The 22,189-nt window shown below is 33.5% G+C and overlaps 2 protein-coding genes and 3 non-coding genes across 5 annotated transcripts; 2 read left to right on the forward strand and 3 right to left on the reverse strand.

Moving 5' to 3' along the window:
* Positions 1 to 5,128: 5,128 nt before the first annotated feature.
* Positions 5,129 to 9,447, forward strand: LOC145608028 (thioredoxin-like 3-1, chloroplastic). Its single transcript, XM_081663633.1, has 5 exons — positions 5,129 to 5,518; positions 5,713 to 5,787; positions 8,912 to 8,978; positions 9,086 to 9,103; positions 9,192 to 9,447. The coding sequence occupies exons 1-5, from the start codon at positions 5,214 to 5,216 to the stop codon at positions 9,288 to 9,290; spliced, it is 564 nt and encodes a 187-aa protein (XP_081519759.1). The 5' UTR covers positions 5,129 to 5,213; the 3' UTR covers positions 9,291 to 9,447.
* A 442-nt stretch (positions 9,448 to 9,889) lies between these two features.
* TRNAS-GCU (transfer RNA serine (anticodon GCU)) lies at positions 9,890 to 9,971 on the forward strand. The gene has a single exon. It is a non-coding gene; the product is annotated as a tRNA-Ser (tRNA).
* Positions 9,972 to 10,409: 438 nt separating this feature from the next.
* Positions 10,410 to 10,481, reverse strand: TRNAQ-UUG (transfer RNA glutamine (anticodon UUG)). The gene has a single exon. It is a non-coding gene; the product is annotated as a tRNA-Gln (tRNA).
* Positions 10,482 to 12,904: 2,423 nt separating this feature from the next.
* Positions 12,905 to 12,976, reverse strand: TRNAQ-UUG (transfer RNA glutamine (anticodon UUG)). The gene has a single exon. It is a non-coding gene; the product is annotated as a tRNA-Gln (tRNA).
* A 2,531-nt stretch (positions 12,977 to 15,507) lies between these two features.
* On the reverse strand, positions 15,508 to 21,894 carry LOC145608035 (uncharacterized). Its single transcript, XM_081663639.1, has 3 exons — positions 20,894 to 21,894; positions 15,921 to 16,000; positions 15,508 to 15,825 (listed from the first exon to the last, which is right to left on the reverse strand). The coding sequence occupies exons 1-3, from the start codon at positions 21,764 to 21,766 to the stop codon at positions 15,732 to 15,734; spliced, it is 1,047 nt and encodes a 348-aa protein (XP_081519765.1). The 5' UTR covers positions 21,767 to 21,894; the 3' UTR covers positions 15,508 to 15,731.
* Between the last annotated feature and the right edge of the window lie 295 nt (positions 21,895 to 22,189).

Genomic DNA, 22,189 nt, shown 5'->3' on the forward strand with positions numbered 1-22,189 from the left:
TAACAAAATATTTCTTATCTCCATTATACAAGGAGAGAAGCAAGGGCCAATTAACACTTTTGGTAGAGATTAAGGTTAGAACAGTTCGATGCCTAAAAAAAAAAAAAGCGTTAATCTCACCAAATTCATTCCAAGGTATCTTGATTTTTTGCTCATTTACATGTTACTCAAACCATGTAATCAAACATTCAAAAACAACGGTGGAGCCAGAATTTTTAGGGGATGTTCACAGTTACCGAACTTATTGGAGCTGAAATGAACTGAACTGAACTAATTGGAGCTGAACTAAACTGAACTGAATAGAGCTGATCGAAATGAATATTTTATGAGAGAAGGAAATTAGGAGCTGAACTGAACTGAACCAATTAGAGCTAAACTGAACTGAATTGAAATTAAGCTAAAGTGAATGGGCCCGTACAATGATAGAGCATAGTACTTTCTGAAAATCTTTTTATCAAGTTCCTAAAATATGTCTCCTTAAACATTAAAACCGACACAACTATGTACCAGCATTGCAATCGTGAACTAATGCTCTTAATATCAAGATTCAATTTATTAAGCAATAATCATATTTGTCAAATCTTAATCACAGAATATTTTAAAATTCCATCAAATGTTATCCCGGCTTATTTAAGGCATAATCCGGAATCACTAAAAACATTTTTTGTATCAAATAGAACGATCCAAAATACCAACTAAAACTAATAATTCCAGTGTATATATATGTGTTAAAAGAAATACTAAAAAAAAATACAATCGAAAGGATGTTGAGCAAGAGATTTGAGCCCGTGACCTTTGATAGAAAATTTAATGTTCTAGGATATAATTATGCACTTTAATTGTATTCTATTTAACCAAAATAACTACTTTGAACCTCTTTTTCTTTTTCTTTTTTTTTTCTTTTTTTTTTTTCTTCTTTTTGGTGTTGTATACTATATGTGTAGGGCATGTGTCCTACTAAGACCTTAGCTAGATCCACCACTGCTCAAAAATAGTAATGATTTATTTGAATCTATGTCCAATAAAAAAAAATAAAAAGAAAGACATATCCTTACCAAACATACTCAAAATCAAAATATATATTTAAACTCAAAGACAAGGATTGTAATCCTGCCATGTGTCGCCAATCTCGCCATGTGTCATTATGGCTTGACAAATCAAGTGGCACACCAATGACACATCTTATGATTCTTCGTAATAAAGTTGCATTTAATGAGGTATTCATGTTCATAAATAATTCTAATCTTTTAATAGTCAACTTATATGTGTATATTTTTAACAACAATATGATTACAAAATTAAATTCATTTCTTTCAATTACTCATTCACAATTTAGGTTATATGTATTTAAAAAATGTAACTCAAAAATGCATAGTAATTTTAAAGGTTTTTTCTTTTAACCACAAGATAGGTTTACTTTATTCTTAAAAAGATACGTATATGTTTACTTGGATTGAAGAAATTTTATGACAAATGAAAAATAACCTAATACTAATCATAAAATTTAGGTTTGCTACATATCTAATAATAATGAATTTTAATGTATACTAATATTAGCAAAAATAAACAAGTAATTATATAAATATTATATATATATATATATATATATATATATATATATATATATATATATATATATATATATATATATATATATATATATATATATATATATATTATATATTTGTAGAAACTAAAATCACGAATTGATGAAATTACCTCAAATAGAACCCAAAATTAAAACTTTAACAAATCTGAAAATTGGTTTTAATCATCAAAAATATAATTTTAACATAATATAATCACTATATATTTAAATAACTTGACTAACATGTATTTAAGCCCTAAAACCATGAAAATCAAGTTTTAAACCCTTATTTTGTAATTTATATACATAACCAAATCATAGTAATAACAAATTAAGAACAAAATGCAAATAAAGATTAAAACTTGAATTAAATAACAAAGAGAAAAGAAAGGAGGAGGAAGAAGGGAGTGTGCTGTACGGATGTTGTGCAGGTGGGGCAGTGGTGGTCGGAGACTGCAGGCGGCGGCAGAGCAGTGGCGGTGGCTGCGGCTGCGCAGCGATTTTTTTTTTTTTTTTTTTTTTTTTTTTTGGTTTTTGTTTTCGTGAAACAGAAGCAAGAAGTGAGGAAGGGAGATCTTATGAATCTTACGTGAGGTGAGGGTGAGAGTGAGGGTTTTTGGGATTTTATATGAGCTTGGTTTTCAAGTTTAAGTGAGCATAGGATTAAAGAGTTGGGCTTGAATAAAAGTTTAAGGTTTCTTTAGTTTAAAGTGGGCTATAATATTATAAACAAAGTGGCTTGAACTTAGCTTGCATAACCATTCATGATCGAAAAAATATGGGTGGAGAAATAATCTAATAAAATAATGTTATTAACCTTATACATTAAATTTATTTGTTTATACCTGTCAAAAAAAAAAATTTATTTCCTTACATAAAATAAATTTTGTAAATAAAATATCATAATTAAATATTCACATAAATATGTTAAAATATAATTTTAAATTTCACAAAATTACGGGGGATTACAATGACCTTTGGGGGTATCCGCTTAAAATATAATGTGACATGTTGGTAATCTGTTTAATATGTTAACTAGCTTAGGCCCCGTGCCATGTACAGTAAGTCTAATTTTTTTTATTAGAAAAATAATTATGTCTAACAAATAAAAGTGATGTTTTAAAGTTAATTTTTTATATCAATAATATGAATCAATTTTATAACGAAATATAATATTTTTTGGCAAAATTTAATACTCCCTCCATTACATAATATTAGTCCCATATACTATTTTAGGCGTTTCAAAAAGATCTACCCATATTGAATATATTTCATTTATAATTTGATTTTATTTGGAATTAATTGATTGTGGATTGATGATATGACTCTAAGTAAGAAAATTTTTATCTTAAATTATGCAATTATGACTTGTACTTTCCTAATAAAAAAATCAAAAAAGTTAAATAATATAAGGTAAACTAATTATGAATTATGTTGTACTTTAATGTTAGATTCCAAATATATTTGTTTTCTTATTTTATGTAATTGATTCTATATGGGACTAACATTATGAAACGAAGGGAGTATTACTTTGTTTATCAAACAATTCAAAAGGAGTTGGAATAATATTTTAGGTAAATGTATATGAAAGAATTATGAACATCAAATAAAAAGGAACATTTTAGCATAAAGATAATATAAAAGATTTATATTATAGTTGTATCGATTATCAAATATTCACAGACACCAAAAAAAATAGTTAAAAAGGGAAAGGAGTTTTGGAGGGAAAAAACAGTATCAGCATGTGACATTAGTCACTCTCGGTGTCTGTTTTAGTATTAAGTTTTTAATTATTGATAGTGGCACGTGTGGCATTGTGATTGGTATATATATATTTTTAATATTTTTACAATATTTTTAAAGTTTTAATTATGATTATTGAAAAACACCCCACATCCAGTGGCGGATCCAAGATTTGGGGAATGGGGGTACGAAATTAAGGATTATTAAAAAAATTTACAAAATACAAAGTAATATGTGGAGCGTAATAATTTTTGCTTAACTAAATTTTGAGTTAATAAACCATTTAACTATTGTTAGTATATGCGTGTACTATACACCCTATCTTCCGACAACAAGGATTATAATTGAGTAACTAAATATGTATTGTTTTTTAAAAAGAGATAATCTAAGAAACCTATTATGGTAACAATAGGTCTCTTTGATCAAAAGTACAAATGTATCGCTGGAAAATAAACATTATTGCCTAAGAGACCTGTTATTTTAACAATAGGTCTCTTTGATCAAAAGTAATACGGAACAGTAAGGAAAATATTTCACCTAAGAGACCAGTTTTAAAATAGGAGGTCTCTTAGAATTGATACTAAAAAGCCGCGTTGATTCGGTTGTACTTTTTGGTTGTGGCGTAGACATAACAGAGTACCAAAGAGACCGCCTATTAGATACAGGCGGTCTATTTTTGTATCAGTTTTTTGTTTTTTTTTTTCCTCGCGGAATGGGGGTACAGCTGTAACTCTATGTACCCCCCTAGATCCGCCAATGCCTACATCTATCCCCTCCTATCCTTGTCATTGGTCACCGCCCACCAGCCTCCACCAATACATCCTCCTCTCCCTAACTAGCCTCGAAACCTCCACTCTATCCCCCACCAACCCCTAAACCACACCCCACCATCGCCGAAATCCTTATCCTAGCCTCCCACTAGGGTTGTCAAACGGGTTGTGTCGTGTCGGGTTTGTGTTCGTGCCAATATTAAATGGGTTGATAAAACAATGACTCAAACCTAACCCATTTATTAAATGGGGTGAAAACCCTTGACCCAAACCTACGCTTATTAAACGGGTTACCCAATTAACCTTTTACCCGCTTACTTCAAGACTATAGAAGACTTTAAAGTGAATTAGTTGTAATTTTGTCCGCCCTCAAACCAAAAAATTTGCCCGCTAAAAGATTTTACTAAGATATTTATACTACCAAGTAACCCAGTGAAAAACACCACACCTACCCTCGAAACCCTATCATAAAACTCGGTTGGGAACGGGAAGAAGGAGAGGGATGATGGGGGAAAGGGAAAAAGGAGAGGCTTCACAGGGCCGCGAAACAGAAACGAGGAAGGGGCTTATGAGGAAGGGGAAGAGATCTTATGTTATTTTTTTACATAATCAAATTTAAAATTTAATCAATTTTTAATTTTAGGACATGCGTTGCAACTATCGTAAAAGTTGAGTTGTTCTAGCTATTACTTGTATATGTGTTCACTGCACCTAAACTATAATTGGTGCTGTTGAGATCAATTTCACCTAATTCAAACCAATGAGCCTAATTAGCCAGTGGGCCGAGTCCAATGGCCCCCTAGCAATCTAACATTAATTGGTTAATTCTACTTTATATCACTTGATTGACTTCCAAGTTCCAACTCACATTCCGGATAAGCTTTTACTCATTTTTATATTCTTGACAAAACGCCAATAATTAATTAAAACACACAAAAATCTCCATTGATATTCCAATTTCCTCATTTTTGTATCCCTTTTAACTGGTAAATGAAGCATTTTACATGCTTTACTCTCAGTCAGTCCCTTAAAACTATGATAACACAATAACACATTAACACCCACCTTTCAAACAAGATTGACTTCAAGACCCAATTTCAAAAATTACAATTATGTCTATTTTAGCTCCAAATTCTCAAATATTTCACCGATTTTCACACCCAAAAGATCAATTTCCTCAAAAATGGAGTAATGGGTGGTGCTTATTTCTTGTAAAAAATTCTGGGTTTGGATTAAAAGACCAAAAAAATAGCATAAATGGTAGAAAGTTGAAGAAAAGAGAGATTATGGCGCATGCTGGTTGGCTAGATTTGTCCAGACCTTCTACTGTTGAAATGGAATCCATCAAAGATTGTGATCAGCTTGACCAGATTTTACAGCAAGCTAAGGATAATTCTCAACCTGTTATCATTGATTGGTTTGTCAATTTTCCACTCTTAAATCAATTTGTCTGAATTTTTTTCGGTCATTTATGTTTTGTCTGATTGCATTATTTTCTATTAAAAATCTGGGATTTGGAGTAATTTTTGTAAAAAGATTGACCATGCTTTTTTTTTTTTTTTTTTTTTTTTTTTTTTTTGGGTTTTTGATTAAGTTTTTCTTGGATGGTAGGATGGCTAATTGGTGCAGGAAATGCATTTATCTCAAGCCTAAACTGGAAAAAATGGCTGCTGAATATGATACCAAGTAAGATTTTTCTATGTTAATCAGAAGAAATTTAGATTTCTCTATTTGATAAGTTAAAACCCCGCTTAAATTTTGTGCTAAATAGTGTTTATTTGGAAGGTTGCATGATATGAAATTATGAATACATTTTTGGATGGTTTTGTCTGCTTGAGGTAGATTCGGCAATTAGTGATATTTTGCTGTCCTACTTGCTATCTAAGCCTATTTGGTGGTCATGCACTCCTGCAGTTTCGTAGTCGTGCACGCTTAATTATATTCGTGCTTTGTCGTACATTGTAATTAAGAGTGTTTCTGTGACTGATTGTGTTTCCTGACTTTGTTATATCGACATACACCTACAATTTCTTGTACACAAGAGGTTGTTGTTTATAGCAGTTAAGTAGATAACTTCATGTCTGTATGGTGGGGGCAGCAGGAGAACAATTATGTTCATTATAGGCGGTTATAATGTTTATAATGTTACCTGATTTGAGCATTGCTAGTGAGTGTGGTGCTTCATCTGCCTTAACTGGAATGCCTACGCAAGCTGGTTTTGCTTTCTCCATGTATACTCATTGTGTGACATTTCTTGTACAATCAATACCCCGATATCAATTATATTCATCTTACCCCCCTCCCTGCAGGTTTGCCATTACTGTGAAAGTAGGATAATGGATTCGTAGAATCTGTCGTATAGTCCTGCTATGTGTTAGTAATAAACTTGTATCTTGGTCTAAGAATTGAGCTTGCAACTTATTCTTGCTCAACAAAAGCAGTATCTAGGCCCCTGAATATCATTAATATTATGGAACACAGTCAATAGAAACACCATGATAGAACTAATGCTAATTGGACTTTGGTGTTTACGAGGATAGCTTATTTGTTTCATTTGAGCCGATATCCTTCTGTATCAGATGGAAAATAAAAACACCATGATGGAAAATCTTATTTGCTGTGAGCTGTATCAGATGTTCTAAGTTCTATTGTTTAATCATTCTTCTGATGTGTATCTTTGATCACTCTTGCAATTTTGACTCTAGAAAACAGAATAAGGATTCTTCATTGATCTAGCAAGGCATTCAATAATTTTTAAGAAGTTTATGTAATCAACAATCCTTATTGATCATAGATCACCATTGTTCATTTTTAGGCTAAAGCCCCTGAACCTTTTATTTTGGCCTAAGTCAACACTCTTGTTTGTGATTTGGCAACTACTTCAATTTCTGATTCAAGGATAAAGATCTCATCTGACAAAAATTTTCTTTGAGTGTTTTGCTTGTCATCTTCATCCTATGTCTCAAAAAGTCACATTTTCCATTTGTATGTGCCTTAGTTAAACATTGTGCAAGTTGATAAGGTATTGACAGTTGACTGGCATGACTTCTATCTCATCTTCATCATCCCTGATTACTTATATTTGACTTTCATATGTTTGGTCCGACATACAAAAAAAGTTTGCTACCACAGTATCTATTTTATTGTCCATTTGAATGTTGGTAATTTTCGATTGTAATCCAACCTACACTCTGCCTTAGTTCCTGATCAAGCAACTAATTTTCGCCTTTCCAAAATCTATGAATTCTGCTGTTAGTGTATCTTATGGACTGTGGAGCTCTTCATATCATATTATTGTTTGAACATGACTCTATAATCAGAATTTCACCTTGATATCTCAGAATTCTGTCCCCATTTAAATATAAGTCATACATGAACCTCAAAGGCAAGCTTGCAACATGCATCAGATCAATCTTTTAATTCCTACCAAACTACTCATCAATCTTCTGTGGACTCCTGCATCAACCTTTTATATGACCATCAACCTTGGATATCTCTAACTGTAACAATTATTACATTAGTGATGTTGAGTATTCTATAACCTCTTGATTGTGAGCTATAACCAAGTAATATGACTTTCTCTGATGAGTCATCCAAGCTGCTCCTTTATTGAGAAGGAATATGCACATAACAAATTAAGGGAACTAATCTAAGATGCTTGACAGGTGATGTTTGTCCACATCAATCTTTAACAGAGCAACTACTTATATATTGATCAAGTATATAGAAGTACATGGCCTTTTCCCAGAATTTTTGGACATTTTCTTCTTTACTTTTTAGTTAACATGCACCTACCGGTTAACTGTCTTGCCCATTTCCTTTCTTATAGGCATGTAACCAATTGTAAGATGACATTCAATGGCTTTAACAGTTAAACCTCTAAAAACATTTTTGAAGTTTGATGAACTATCTTGTATGATATGCATTATCTTCTTCATAAAAACAAGTAGATCTTCATTCTTGTAATTGCATTGATTCATATGGCTAAAATTATCTTGCTGATTTTGTTCAGCTTGCTTCACTCTGCAAATTTTCTCAATGTGGGTAAACTCTTCCAAAATACACATTTAGTCATTCCTTTGAAGTTTTAGTTCTTTTAAACAACAATCTTGCACCTAGTGTTGCTTTCCAAATGGTGCCTCATGGAAGAAGCCCCATCTTATCCCTTCAAATCATCATCTGTTTCAGTATTTATATCCTCATAATTTTTTGTCACCGTTGATGAATTTGAGTTGTGCCCTGTTAAAGATTCTTGTGTTGAACCTTAATTGTCCTTGCTGAACTTTGCTTCATATGCTTGTAGAGTTGTAGGGAGCCATAAAACTCAGTAACAAACTAACAACAGGCTTACTTTAGTCTCTTGTTTTTTTAGTAGAGTTTATGGTTTTGGGAAGGATTATCAACACACCCTGTACAAAATTTTATCCACCATAAACTTGCGGTAATTTGTGCATTACATCCATTGTGATTCAGTAATTATTCAATCTTTCACCTTCTTCCATTTGAATTTTCTTAGGCTATGTCCTCGAAATAATTGAGTTTGATTTGTCTCACCATTTTGGTTCCTGAACCTCCTCTAGGAAGATGCCCAATAATATTATGTGTTCATCAAAAGATTATAAACACATGTGTTTATAAATTTTGAACTATCATTCAGTAGGTTTAGCTTTATATTTCTGTAAGGGAATAGCTTTCTTATACTTTATGACTTTAATACTTTATGCATATGTATGTAGTAGTACTACCAAGATAGAAAATTGTAGTTTTTAAATTACTTCTTCTTGTAATTGTCTCCATGTTTTTCTCAAAGGGTCAAATTTTACTACGTGGATGTGAACAATGTGCCTCAAGCTCTTGTCAAGCGCGGAAATATTTCAGTGAGACAATTTCCTTTATAATGCATGCTTATTTCTACAGTCACATCCATTTATTTCTCTCTGACTGTCCTTTAACCATCAATTCCCTATTTTGCATGTTCCATCAGAAAATGCCCACGATCCAGGTGAGTTTGATCAACTTATTCTCATATATTGTAATACTGATTGAAGATTCTAAGGTAGTGAAACGCTAACCACGTCTTTTATCTGCAGCTATGGCTAGACGGAGAAATGAAAGCGGAAGTAATTGGTGGCCATAAAGCTTGGTTAGTTCTGGAAGAGGTGAAAGACATGATCCAGCAGTTCATATAAATCTACAGACCTCTCTATCTTAATTACCACAATTTTTTTTTTTCCAGTTTCTTCAACCTCGGTAAATCTTGAGTTTTGTTGGTATATTGTGTATAGAGTCAGTTGAAAGACTACATTTCTTTCCTTGTAAATCAAATAACAACCAGCGTTATCTTTCCGATTTGCTAACTGTGTAGTACTTTTTCAGCTATGCCCAAATTAAGTTCTTATAGCTTATACATCAGTACATGTGAACTTGAAGGACTCATTCTAGGCTTAACATGAAGTGAATAAAGGTGAAGTAATAAAGAGGTGACAAACTTGCAGGTTGGACTTGTTTCGGACTAAGGCAATTGATTCAAGTCTATTTGATGTCGGATTGATCATGTGTCGGTCTATTGTCATTCGTTCTCATAAATTATTCTATACTTTGTATTACTCGTAATTATTAATCGTAGCAATTTTTTGGTTTCGAATGCGAAACCAAGAAAAAATTAGAGAAGGTCTGCCTAGTTACAAAACTTACAATATGTGCTCCAAAAGTAAGCAGGTTGTTCAATCATATTACCCTTTCTAGTTTTTACTATTTATACTTTTTGACTGACTTATATAACAATCAAGTCGCTTTGGCCGAGTGGTTAAGGCGTGTGCCTGCTAAGTACATGGGGTTTCCCCGCGAGAGTTCGAATCTCTCAGGCGACGTTTTTCAAAAAAATTTTGGTTATTTTGTTGCATTGGACTAGTTAAGTAGTTATGCCATTTTCTAAATATGTCTCAAATTTTGACACAAAATATAATATTTTTTTTCTTTTTTGAGAATGACAGAATATAATCTTCTACTCTTGTAAATATTATTCAACCTACTCGGTAATATATTTCCCTTTTTTATTTTATTTTATATATAGGGTCACAATTTAAAGTGTTAACTTGCGTCATTTATTGAGACTTAGTACAGGCTTATTTTGAAAATCATAGTTGGTTGCTTACATTGGCATGACCAATTTATAGTATTAGCTAAATATGGAGTAATTTAATTACTCCATTTTATAATTATGTTAACATTAAGAAGAGACTAACTTTAAAGAAAGTCACTTTTCAAAAATTATTATTATAATAATAAAATAATTAAAAACGTTAAGGAGGTCCTACCGGGAGTCGAACCCAGGTCGCTGGATTCAAAGTCCAGAGTGCTAACCACTACACCATAGAACCTTGGACATGTTAAAATGTTATTCAAATAGAATCTCGATATAAGCATTAAGTTCTCTGTTGTAATTTTTGCGACAAATGAGTTTTTACGTTTTTAAGGCAAAATTTATTTGTGAATGTTAAATGGAAAATAGTAATGAATGTGATGAGCATAAAGATATAGAGAAATGACAACTTAAAAATGAATAAAAATAATAATTGCACATAATGTGAAATGGAGATAGTATAATTTAATGTTACATAGTATTTTTTTTTTTTTTTTTTTTTGAAAAAGATGTTACATAGTATCATATAATATATTCTTTCCGTTTCGTAATAATCGCAATAGTTGACCAATACACATATCAATACAGTTTTGACCAATAATATTTATAATTAAGCCCTTTATAATTAAGCCCCTCCGTGTTTTATTAAGTGTTACTCTTACCAAATGCGCTCGTGTTTTAACAAGCGATGCACTTCATTTTTGGCAAAAGTTACATTTAAATATAATATCACTCTCTTCTCATGGTCCCCACTTAAATCTGCTACTTTTTGTTACGAAGTATTTCTTTTCTCCCACTGTCTCACATTCATCACCTTTTAATAACTATTGACTCCACCATCTTTCTGTTACAATTTTTTATTACTCCAACTACCTCACTTACCTCTTATTTTATTTTAATTTTTTTTTTTTTTAAGAAACCTCTTATTTATTTAGCTCAATTAAATTGCCTAAAATTATGTGACGATCAAAATGTAACACTTATTAAACACGGAGGGGGTATAAATTAGTAAGAAGTATAAAAGCTAAGGTTGATATAATGAAAATATACATAAAGATTAAAGACTAATCCAAAAATATATTTCATGTCAACATTTACTTTTTTTATTTGATTAAAAAAATATAGTCAAATTAAGTTTATGAATGAATAAATAGTGCAAAAGTTAAAACGTTTAGCGCGATTATTAACGAATATCGTAAATGTGTAATATAGCGGTTAATTAGCCACAAGTATATACTCATAGTATCAATATTTTAAAGTATTTAATGTTTGAATAGTGAAGCAAAAATGGTTTTTCATCGTAAAGTAGAATGAAATAAATCAAAAATATATTTAAACAAAACATCATTAAAAATATTTAAGATTTCACTTTCACAACAAATCTAAATTTTGCCAATGTTATTTATGTTGTTATGTGCACCCAAGTGCATAGTTTGTGATGCTGAGTGCACCCGCGAAAAGTTGTGCTGTTACACGCACCTTTGTCATAGTTGATGTTGTTGCGGCCAATTTTTCCAAAAAATTATAGTAAAAGTAAGTATATGATTACTTCGTAATACTACGACCATTTATGTGCAATATATAGTTTAACTAGTTTTTTGCCCGAGCAAACGCTCGGATATTCAAAAGAATTTTTTTTTAAATAAATAAATTATATGTAGTACTATCTATATTATCAAATTTATATAGATTAAATACATTAATATGAAGTACTTATCTCTAATTTTAGTTTGTTGACATGTTATAAATTTGAAGTTGAGTGAAAATCCTTTTTTTTATGTAAAAAACAAACAATACATAGATTAAAGGGAATATATAATGCATTTTATAGATTAACGATTAAATTTATTTATTTATTTATCTAAGTTGTTATTATTTTTCTATTTTTTTAGGTTGTTCATTAGGTTGTATATTCTCTTTTTATTTATTTATTAGCTACCTAATTATTTTGAAAAAAAAAAAAGGATTTATGGCGGGAAAATTTTTAATGTGAGTGTGACACGTGTTATTTGGAGATAATGCTGGTGATTACTTTAGTACATAGTACTAGTTTTTTGCCCGAGCAAACGCTCGGATATTAAAAAAATATATATATATAAATTTTACGTAGTTTTTTTTTTTTTTTATATTATCAAATTTATATAAATTAAATACATTAATGTAAAGTACTTATCTCTAATTTTAGTTTTCTAACATGTTATGAATTTGAAATTGAGTGAAAATCCTTTTTTAAGTAAAAAAACGAACAATACATAGATTAAAGGGAATACATAATGCATTTTTATAGATTAACGATTACATTAATTAATTTTTTTATTTATCTAGGTTGTTATTATTGTTCTATTTTTTAGGTTGTATATTCTCTTTTTATTTATTTATTAGCTATCTTATAATTTTGAAGGAAAAAAAAAAAGAAAAAAAAGGATTTTTGGTGGGAAAATTTTTAATGTGAGTGTGACACGTGTAATTTGGGGATAATGCTGGTGATTACTTTAGTATATAGTATTGATTGATTGATGATTAGCTACAAGTATATATTCATAATATCAATATTTTATAATATATATTTTTTAGTTATCTCTTGTTTTGAAATGTTAATTAAGTGAAGCAAAAATGGCTTACCATAATGTATTAAAAAGAAAGTCTAAAAAGGATGTAAAAAGGTCCTACCGGGAGTCGAACCCAGGTCGCTGGATTCAAAGTCCAGAGTGCTAACCACTACACCATAGAACCTTTGAATGACCCCATTTTTGCTTATAAAAAATAAATACGTATGTTACTGTTATATTTTAAAAATATTATTAACTATTTCTTCGTACTTTTGGACACTGTTACTCCATAATTATCAATGTCATTATTACATTTATAAATTATGGTTTACTTAAACATTTAATATTGCTATGCAATTTTTATTGCCATCAAAGAAATAAAGCAAAACTAACTAGATAAAAAAAAAAAAAAAAAAAAAAAATCATATTAGAGCACAAGTACGAAGATAGGAAGATTAAAAAAAAAGAACATATTAAATACTTATTGAACGTGAATTTATCGTGGATTATATATTCATATTTGGCTCTAAAATGTAAGCCAAGCCATTATCGTGTGAAATCCTTCTAGAATTATATTTGCGTAGACTAGAAGAATTAAATCGCCTTATAGGATTGAATATAATTCCAAAATACTTCATCCATTCCTTTTTTGTTGTGACACTAACCTTAACAAATTTTAAATGCACATTTGCTACCACGAATATATTCAAGAACTCTGGAGCCCCTGTCGCGAGATCGAGAGGAGGAGGTCCTGGTCAACCTGCCGAGGTCAAGGAACTGGAAGCACCAATTGTAGATCACTTGCAGTATCTATTAATAGGTATCAGAGATTGATTGGTTCAAATCTAATCTAATGACCTTACTATGAATACGAAAATCGGAGGAAGGATTTGATATTTCCAATTCTGGTTATTTTAAAAAGGAAAAATTGACATTTATTACCACCGAAAGCACCCTTTATCAGATTTACTACCCATTTAAAAAAATATTTTATTTTGCTACCACACAAATCCCTAAAATATACTTCCTCCGTTTTCTTTTAGATGCAACACACACTTTTTCACGGTATTTAAGAAATGTGGGTTTCACATGATATAATACACTTTAAAATGAGATGAGTGGTTGTTAGGAGTGTAATTTAGTGGACCATGTGCTTTAAATAAGAGAAATAGTATAGTTTTTTTCTAAAACAACTTTCCTTTTATAGTGTGTTGCAAGTATTGTGACATTTCCTTTTTAAGGAAATGTTGCAAGTAAAAGAAAACGGAGGAAGTATATTTCACTACCAAAGACTAAGATCGTTACTGTTTCCGTTAGTTGGGTTTAGCCAACGTTCAACCACCTTGCGCCCATCCCTCCACTTCACTGCCACCCGTCACCTCAACTGCCACCCCCTGCCGGCGCCGGCGCAACCCCACCGCCTCCCTTTCCCCACCTGCGCAACCAACCCCCTCCCTTTTCCCGTACTTGCTGCCCCGACCCCTCCATTCACACTGTCACCCACAACGCCGACGAACCACCACAACTCCGATCCCCTGCTCTCTCCAACATCACCAAGCTCAGCCCACACCGCAACACTACAGCGAGCACCACCGCAAGAAGCTTCGCTCCACCAGCAGCCTCGCACCACCATCAATTGAAGCTGAATACACGTCGCTGCTATTGATACGAGATGAATGCCCCCATAGATGCAAGATAATGGTTGGACTCCATCTCCGTCAACCGTAAGCCACCATCGCCGCACAAAAATTTCCCCCTTTTCAAAACCCTAATTGCTTCAATTGTGATTTAATTTCAATCAAAATCTTCTATCAAATCACTTCAATGGCTCTTCAATCCATTTTCGACGTTTCAGTGCTAGGAACCGAGGTCGAAAACGCCGGAATTAATGAATGTAATTCATTTCGGGGTGGGGGTCGGGGCGGCGAGAACGGGAAAAGGGAAGGGGGATTCGTTGGCCGCGTAGGGGTGGGGGAGAGGGTTCGCGCCGGCGCCAGCTGCCGATCGTCGATAGGGGGAGAGAAGGGGTGGGTGGGTTACCTTTTTTTTTTGGAATAAACTTAATGAAACCTTAACGAATTTCGTTAAGTGGTAGTGAAATTTTAATTTTGTGATTTTAGGTGGTAGTAATATAAAATATTTTTTTAAATGGGTAGTAAATATGGTACATGGTGTTATGACTGATTGTAAATGTGAATTTTTCCTTTATAAAAATTCATTTCAAGACAAATCTAATAACACCCCATATAATATGATTTTGATCTTATAATAGGGGCAATATATTTTATAGTCAAAGTTCTACATGTTAATCGTTAACCACCAAAGTCAATATGTAACAATAGAAAAATGAATGGAGTAAAAAAAAATGTAGCTTAAGTTTATACGGGAATACTGAACACATCAAACCACCATTTCTCTTTTGTTGGGCACACTTTGGCTCGAGGTTGGAACATTTATATTTGACCATAGCTTGTTAGGACAAAAGAATTGCTAACTAGGCAGCAAAAACATGTACTCCCTCCCTTTATGCTCATAGTTATGAGTCAATAAATTTCAGATGCCCAATTATCAGGTGTAGACTAATGACAAACACGAAGAAAATGGAAGAAAAGATGCTAATCTATCAGTGTTTATGCAGTAGTTATTCAACTAAACATGAGGAATCTGAAAGAAATGAGCTGCATCAAATCAGAAACAAAAAACCAACAAACATCAGAAGAGAAGAGCCCCGCCCCTTCATTACTTCAAAACTTCTGAAAATAACCACTGTTACATGATACTATGACAGATGGAGACACAATATAGTCCACGACACTTTAATGATCATCTGAAAAATAGTCCAGCCACTTCAACAAATAACATTCATGGCTAAACAACAAGGAATATATCAATGAGTGTGTTACACTTGAAATGGCAAAGAAATATTTTTAGTTGAGTGGTCAAAGTCCAAAGCCAAAGATAGCTCGAATCCTTTGGAAGATAAGATCTCGCCAGCCTCTCTCTGTGTTTTCCACCACAGTTTCATTCCCATATCTGCATCAGATAAAAAGCATACCATTAACCTATCGAGAACCTGACAGCATACGCACAATATATTAGACAGACATAAACCCTAAACTACAACCAACCTGTCTTCTTCGGGAACATCAGTCTGAACCAACTTAACCACAGTGACACCAGATTCTGGCTCCTCAAATGTCAGTTTCACCTGGATACACCAATTATTATGAGATCAATGGAAAGACTACATCAATCAAAAATTAAATGTACAGTGTAAAATATAAATCTAATAATAAAATAATAGTATTACAATGGAACCTCATTGCAGAGGTTCTCACACTGCTAGCTTGTTCATCAACATGTTAAATGGCATGAATGGGAAAATTCCTACAATATTATAATACTTGGTACAGCAAAAACCTCCCCCGCACCCCCACCCCCAACAACAAAACTAGTAATAACACCATAAACAAAAAGGCATTAAAGTGCGGTTTCTCACACATTAATGTATACTCTATTTAGTAGTTCAAAATTCAGCCCATCTCTAACTTTCACAATCATGTTATTCTGTTTTAAAGATCCCAACAGTTATCAGTAAAAATACTCTATTATATACGCAAATATAGTAATCGCAATACAATTCATAATCATGATCTACATAAAATGAAATAAGGCGACACCATCTTCAATACCCTAAATTTATAGGGGCTTTGGGTATAAATAATATTGACTTTCAATCAATTTTACCAACGGAACAGGCTTGAAGTTTAGCTTCAAACCCTTAATTATTTCTGGCTCTAGTTTTCAGCAAAATATAAGATTCAATAGATTAGGCTCCCTCTTAGATCTCGTGGTCATGTGATTCAAAGGACGTGTCAGTTTAGCTTATGCAATGAGCTAATGTCAGATTTGCAATAAACAGATCAGTTAACTAGTGCAGATGTGATGTTCCTTTGATAATCTCATTAAGAAAGATACTAAGAATTATTTAATAGCTCAAAATATCTCTTAACTCTCTAGTCCAGCCAGTGTTTGAAAAAGCGCGCCTAGGCGCTGAGGCGCAAGGCGTTACAGGACATGCGCTTTTAATGGTCTGGGCGAGGCGACTTCAATGAGGTGCAGCTAAGGCGCACCAAGCCGCAGCCTGAGGCTCACAAAGAGTTTTTTTCAGAATTTTTTTTACTTCTTATTATATGCACCTCACTAAAGTGAGGCGCACTGAGGCGCGCATTAGGCGCAAGGTACTCCAAAACGCCTTGGTGCGCCTTGAGCCTTTTTATACATTGAGTCCAGCACATGATTTCAATGTTTTGCCATTGTCAAAGGATGGTTCTTTTAATGTCAAATCTGTTTATACTCGCTTAGTGATTCTTCACCTCCCCATTCTCCTTAGCATCAGGTGTAGAATTAATTTCTATACATTCTGTCTTATCGTAAAAAGAAACTATTTGGCTAAAGTTCAGCTAATCAGCTATCTAATCATCAATATTTTTGGGGGATAATAATCTAATCACCTTTATTTCCATCTATGCCATCTTTTTAGTCTACTCTAAAAGCAGCCAGTTAATCAACTTCTTATAGAGATATATGGATCCCTCATAGTCTAAATATGATCTATTCAGCTTAAACCATTCTATCCTTAAAAAAAGATAAGCATTGCTGCAATGCTATTGCAATTTCTAGTATCTCAGTAAAAAAGCTACAACTACATCGGAACTTATATAAACCGTCATTCTCCTTTTCATCAGGTGTAGAATTTTCTATACATTCTGTCTTATCGTGAAAAGAAACTATTTGGCTAAAGTTCAGCTAATCAGCTATCTTATCATCAATATTTTTGGTGGGTAATAATCTAATCACCTTTATTTCCATCTGTGCCATCTTTTTAGTCTACTCTAAAAGCAGCCAGTTAATCAACTTCTTATAGAGATATATGGATCCCTCATAGCCTAAATATGATCTATTCAGCTTAAACCATTCTATCCTAAAAAAAAGATGAGCATTGCTGCAATGCTATTGCAATTTCTAGTTATCTCAGTAAAAAAAGCTACAACTACATCGGAACTTATAAACTGTTATTCACTCATGATTTTCCCCTGTTTTTCAAAGATTGAAGCGTATCTCCTTGCATTGGTTTTCTTTCATTCCCTTGTCCCTTTGACTTAATGACTTGTGCTTAGCCAATCTAAGGTAGTTCTCATAGATAATAAATCGGCAAATCGGCAGAAATAGGTCAGTGTGCATTCCTATTTTGATCTATATATAGGTAAATTTCCAATAACAAAACCTTGACTTGAAAAGTTTTCAATTACATAGTCTTCCCTATTCTCTAGTTTCAGGTCAGTTCGGGACATCTTCTCAGATCTAATGCTTCCCTCCAGGTTTACAAAGAACTAATCTTGGCAGGTCACTTTTGGTATTCTGAATAGTGCTTGGAATACGGTCTTTCTCTGAGCACAATTAATTTTGGGCATCTGTAATAGTCAAAAGGCTTCAGGCATATTCTTAGTTCTCAGGCTTTACAACTTGAAGTCACCAAAGAGTTGATCTTGGCAGGTCACTTCATGATATTCAAAATACTGCTTGGGATAAGGTATTTCTCCGGCACAAGTGGTTTAAGGTACCTCTATAGTCAAGGGGTTCCAGGGAGGAGGAGAATATTTTTTATGCTTAAGGTGTATTACAGGGCACATGCTTAAATGTATGATGATTTCTATCTCGGCAAGGTGCCCTTTTGAACCACTTCCAATCAAGAGTACAAACTCAAGCTGTTTCTGCATTTTCAATGGTCTTAAGTTTGTAAGGTCAGCAAGTCTAAGGTTCATTTTGATCAAGCAAGGGCAGTGCCCTATAGAAAGAGGTTCATTTACATATCAATATCTTAAAATTCTACTCTTGCTATGAAAAAGGTAACAATATAAAAGACTTGACTCTAGTATAACCATATAAGCCTTGCACAAATCACTAATCTACTAATCTATTATTGGTGAGATATCAGTGACAGAATTAAACATTTAGCCCTGGTTTTCCAGCAAAGTGTGTATATACACTTTTTAAGAATCAGTTTTCAATGTGCCATAAGATTATATGAAGTCCTTAGATCAAATTTCACTCAGAATAAATACAATTGAGAAGTGTTCCCTTGGTATGAATGTACTAATATAAAACTATAAATGTACTTCAAAGGAAATGAAATTCCCACACACAAAAACCAATGGACTGAGCAAACCTACCCTCGAACAGGGGGCAAAAAGACCTATATCATTAAGTTGGATACTATTTCAGGTAAGGAGGGGAAGGAAGAGGGAAGGGGGGAAGAAATGCAACTCCTTTATTTAGACAAAAGAGGAAAAGAAAGGAACGGGAATGGAAACTCCTTCTATAACATCTTTCCCTTCAATATCCTTCAATCCCATAAAAACATCTGCAATTTCCCAAAATAATACCCAAAATTTGGGATTAATCTTCTTCTCAGATTACTTCTCTACTAGCCATAATTCTCTCTTCATTTCTTCATATCACTTTCCTCAATTTAATTTCCCTCTCTAATCCCTCAATTTTGAAACCCTAATTTCCCAGTTCAATCACTTCCTGTGCTACACTATTCGTAATGCATAATTAGATACAGCTATTTAAATCGATGGGGATATATATTGTGAAATTTGAGGGTAATAATGGCTGAATTAGGGAAACAACAGTGGAGTTTTCGACACTGGTGGGCAATGCAGCAGTAGAAGGAATTGGTGGAGTCTGATATGTCTGATTATGAGAAGAAGATTAAGTTTACCAATATTTTCTTTCCAAATTTGAAAATATTTTATTCTTAAACAATTAATGAAAATTTTCCTTCTATTTCCCTCCCCTCTATTTCCCTCACCCTCTAAAATTGTTATCCAGACTATGGACAATGTCCTCCCTTTCCCTTTTTTCTTTTCCCACCCTTTCCTTATATTCAAACAAGGTGCAATACAAAGTATGTCTAACGATGCAAAAAGGCCACTTACATGTGAAGATAAAATATTAAATCACACGTAAAAAGCATAATTGTAAACCAAAACCTGATATAACTTAATTGGAGTCAGAAGTAGCAAAAATTCAGGCAACTAGTTGACATGTAAAATATTCCAAAACATTAAGAGCCACACAAGGCAATGTAATCTCCCCTCAATGCAGGAAAACTACTGATGGCCCCTTAAGTTACCTTATTTTTTCTCCACTAATTGCTTTATGTAGACTTACTCATCTCATCACTATAAGCCTTTTGGATCAATTTGACTAAAGCTCAAACTATCAATTGAGTAATTAGATCCAATGCCTCCAGAAAATCTAATTAAGAACAACAGATCAACAGAACAAGAACTTGAACCTAAAGAAGCAAACTTATCCTACTCCTCAGGATCTATAACTTCTTTACTCAAAGGCGGAAACTTTTCTCGTATTATGGCTCTTTCCTAGAAAAATATGCCATCTAACCAAATGAATACCTCAAACTTTTCCACGAGCAACTATAACTCCTCTTCCCCAACTCAAAAACTTTAGGCAAATACAAGTGATCTACTTATTAATCAATGAAAGCCTTAATCCCATAAGTGAGATTGGCTACATGAACCAATAGTGATTATTCCGTATAATCATCCACAAAAATCTTCCTCAATCCATATGCTTCATACCCTTCCTAACTCCTTCCAACCAAGTCATTTTCGGTCTTTGTCTCCCTCATCTAACCTCTCCCTCTGCAAGTGATCTACTTACAAAAAAAAAAAAAAAAAAAAAAAAAAAAAACGCTCTCTTTCAACCAGAGCTTGATTAATATAATCAAACAAGGAAGACAAACTCATATCAAACATTTACATATCCGAAGTCCTAAGCAATGCCCTTTACTATACATTCCGAACCGCCATTTCAAAACCCATGCCCAGATTTTAAGCAAAATCCAACAAAAAACCATTTCCAATCAACACAGATTAACATCAAAAGTTCACAAGAAATCAAATACCATGAAAAATCAAACCTCATCAATAGACAGCAACAAAATACAACCAAACAATTCAAATTATCAACATATATGAAATATAACATAATAAAGAAGAAATGAAATTACCGTAGAGAAAACACCATCAGGCCAATTCCCAAACCTCCATTTCTGAACAATCAACTTCCCTTCCTTCAATTCAACATTAGTCCCAGTAACCGAGCCGTCGAAAATACTAAACTCACCTCCAACCTCCCTACTAATCTTAGCATTACTCTGAGTAAAACCCTTCCACCTATTCTCATCCATCAAAATCTCATACAAATCAACCGCCCTGCACCGAAACCTTTCACTCAATTTGACCGTCCTAAACCCTTTCTTCTCCTCACTCTTCTTCACCTCCTCCTTCTTCTTCGGGACTGCCACAGCCGGAGCCGCCCCACCTTTCGAACCCTCAGCCTTGGGCGCCACCTTCTTCACCTCAAGCTCCTCCTTACACGGCCCACCTCTCGCCATACTCTCCACATACTCCCTCACCTTCTCCAACACCACCGGCTTCCCCTTCGCAATAAACGCCTCTTTAATCCTCCTCCCAACAACCCCATCATCATCAAAACTTACCCTAACCTCCGGATCTTCATCCGCATTCTCATCAGAGATGTACGGAATCTCGATTTTACCAGCAGATTTTGAAACACAAACTCCAGACTCGTCCCTCGCCTCGCCCTCCCACGAGAGGGTAAGGGCGAGCTCGTACCCGGGGATAATCTTCCCCTTCCGGATGTTCACATACGCTTCGCCTTCAAGCTTGTCGAGCTTTGTGATCTTCACGAAGAGGTTTCCCTCCCCGGATAAAATTATGAGGTTGGATAGAGAATCTGAGAGCTTGGTTCTAGACCATTCGAGACAGTCTGTTTCAGCCCAGTGCCAATTGTGGACGTTGGTTCCGTCTGGTCTGTCTTGCACTATCCAACGCTTGTCTCCTTCGCCGTATTTCGCCATTGTTGCAGAGATGAAGGTTGAAGAGAGAGAAAGTGATGGGGTTTTAGAGAGAGAAAGAAAGGGGGGTGAGAATTGGGGCGGAGGCGAAGAAAAGAAAAAGGGAACGAGTATGTGTGTGTAGGGAGTGGGGTGGGGATCTGGAGGGTTCTGATTTAAAGAACAGTCTAGAATGTTGTGTTCTTTTTTATTTTACTTTTTTTTTTTTTTTTTTGACAAAACTTTTTTTTTTTTTTTATTGGGGATTGATTAGAAATAAATAGAAGTGGTACGATGGTAAGATGGTTCCTAAATTAAGAAGTTTGATTTAGAAAAGTCTGGAACTAACTGGAACTATGAGGTTTATAGAATTTATAGAAAGTTTGTATAGTGGTGAAATTTAAGTTAAATATTCTTTTTTGCAATGAAATTTCTCATTATTTGTTA

This window comes from Chenopodium album, chromosome 23 (assembly GCF_948465745.1).
Source record: "Chenopodium album chromosome 23, dcCheAlbu1.1, whole genome shotgun sequence".
Lineage (NCBI taxonomy): Eukaryota > Viridiplantae > Streptophyta > Magnoliopsida > Caryophyllales > Amaranthaceae > Chenopodium > Chenopodium album.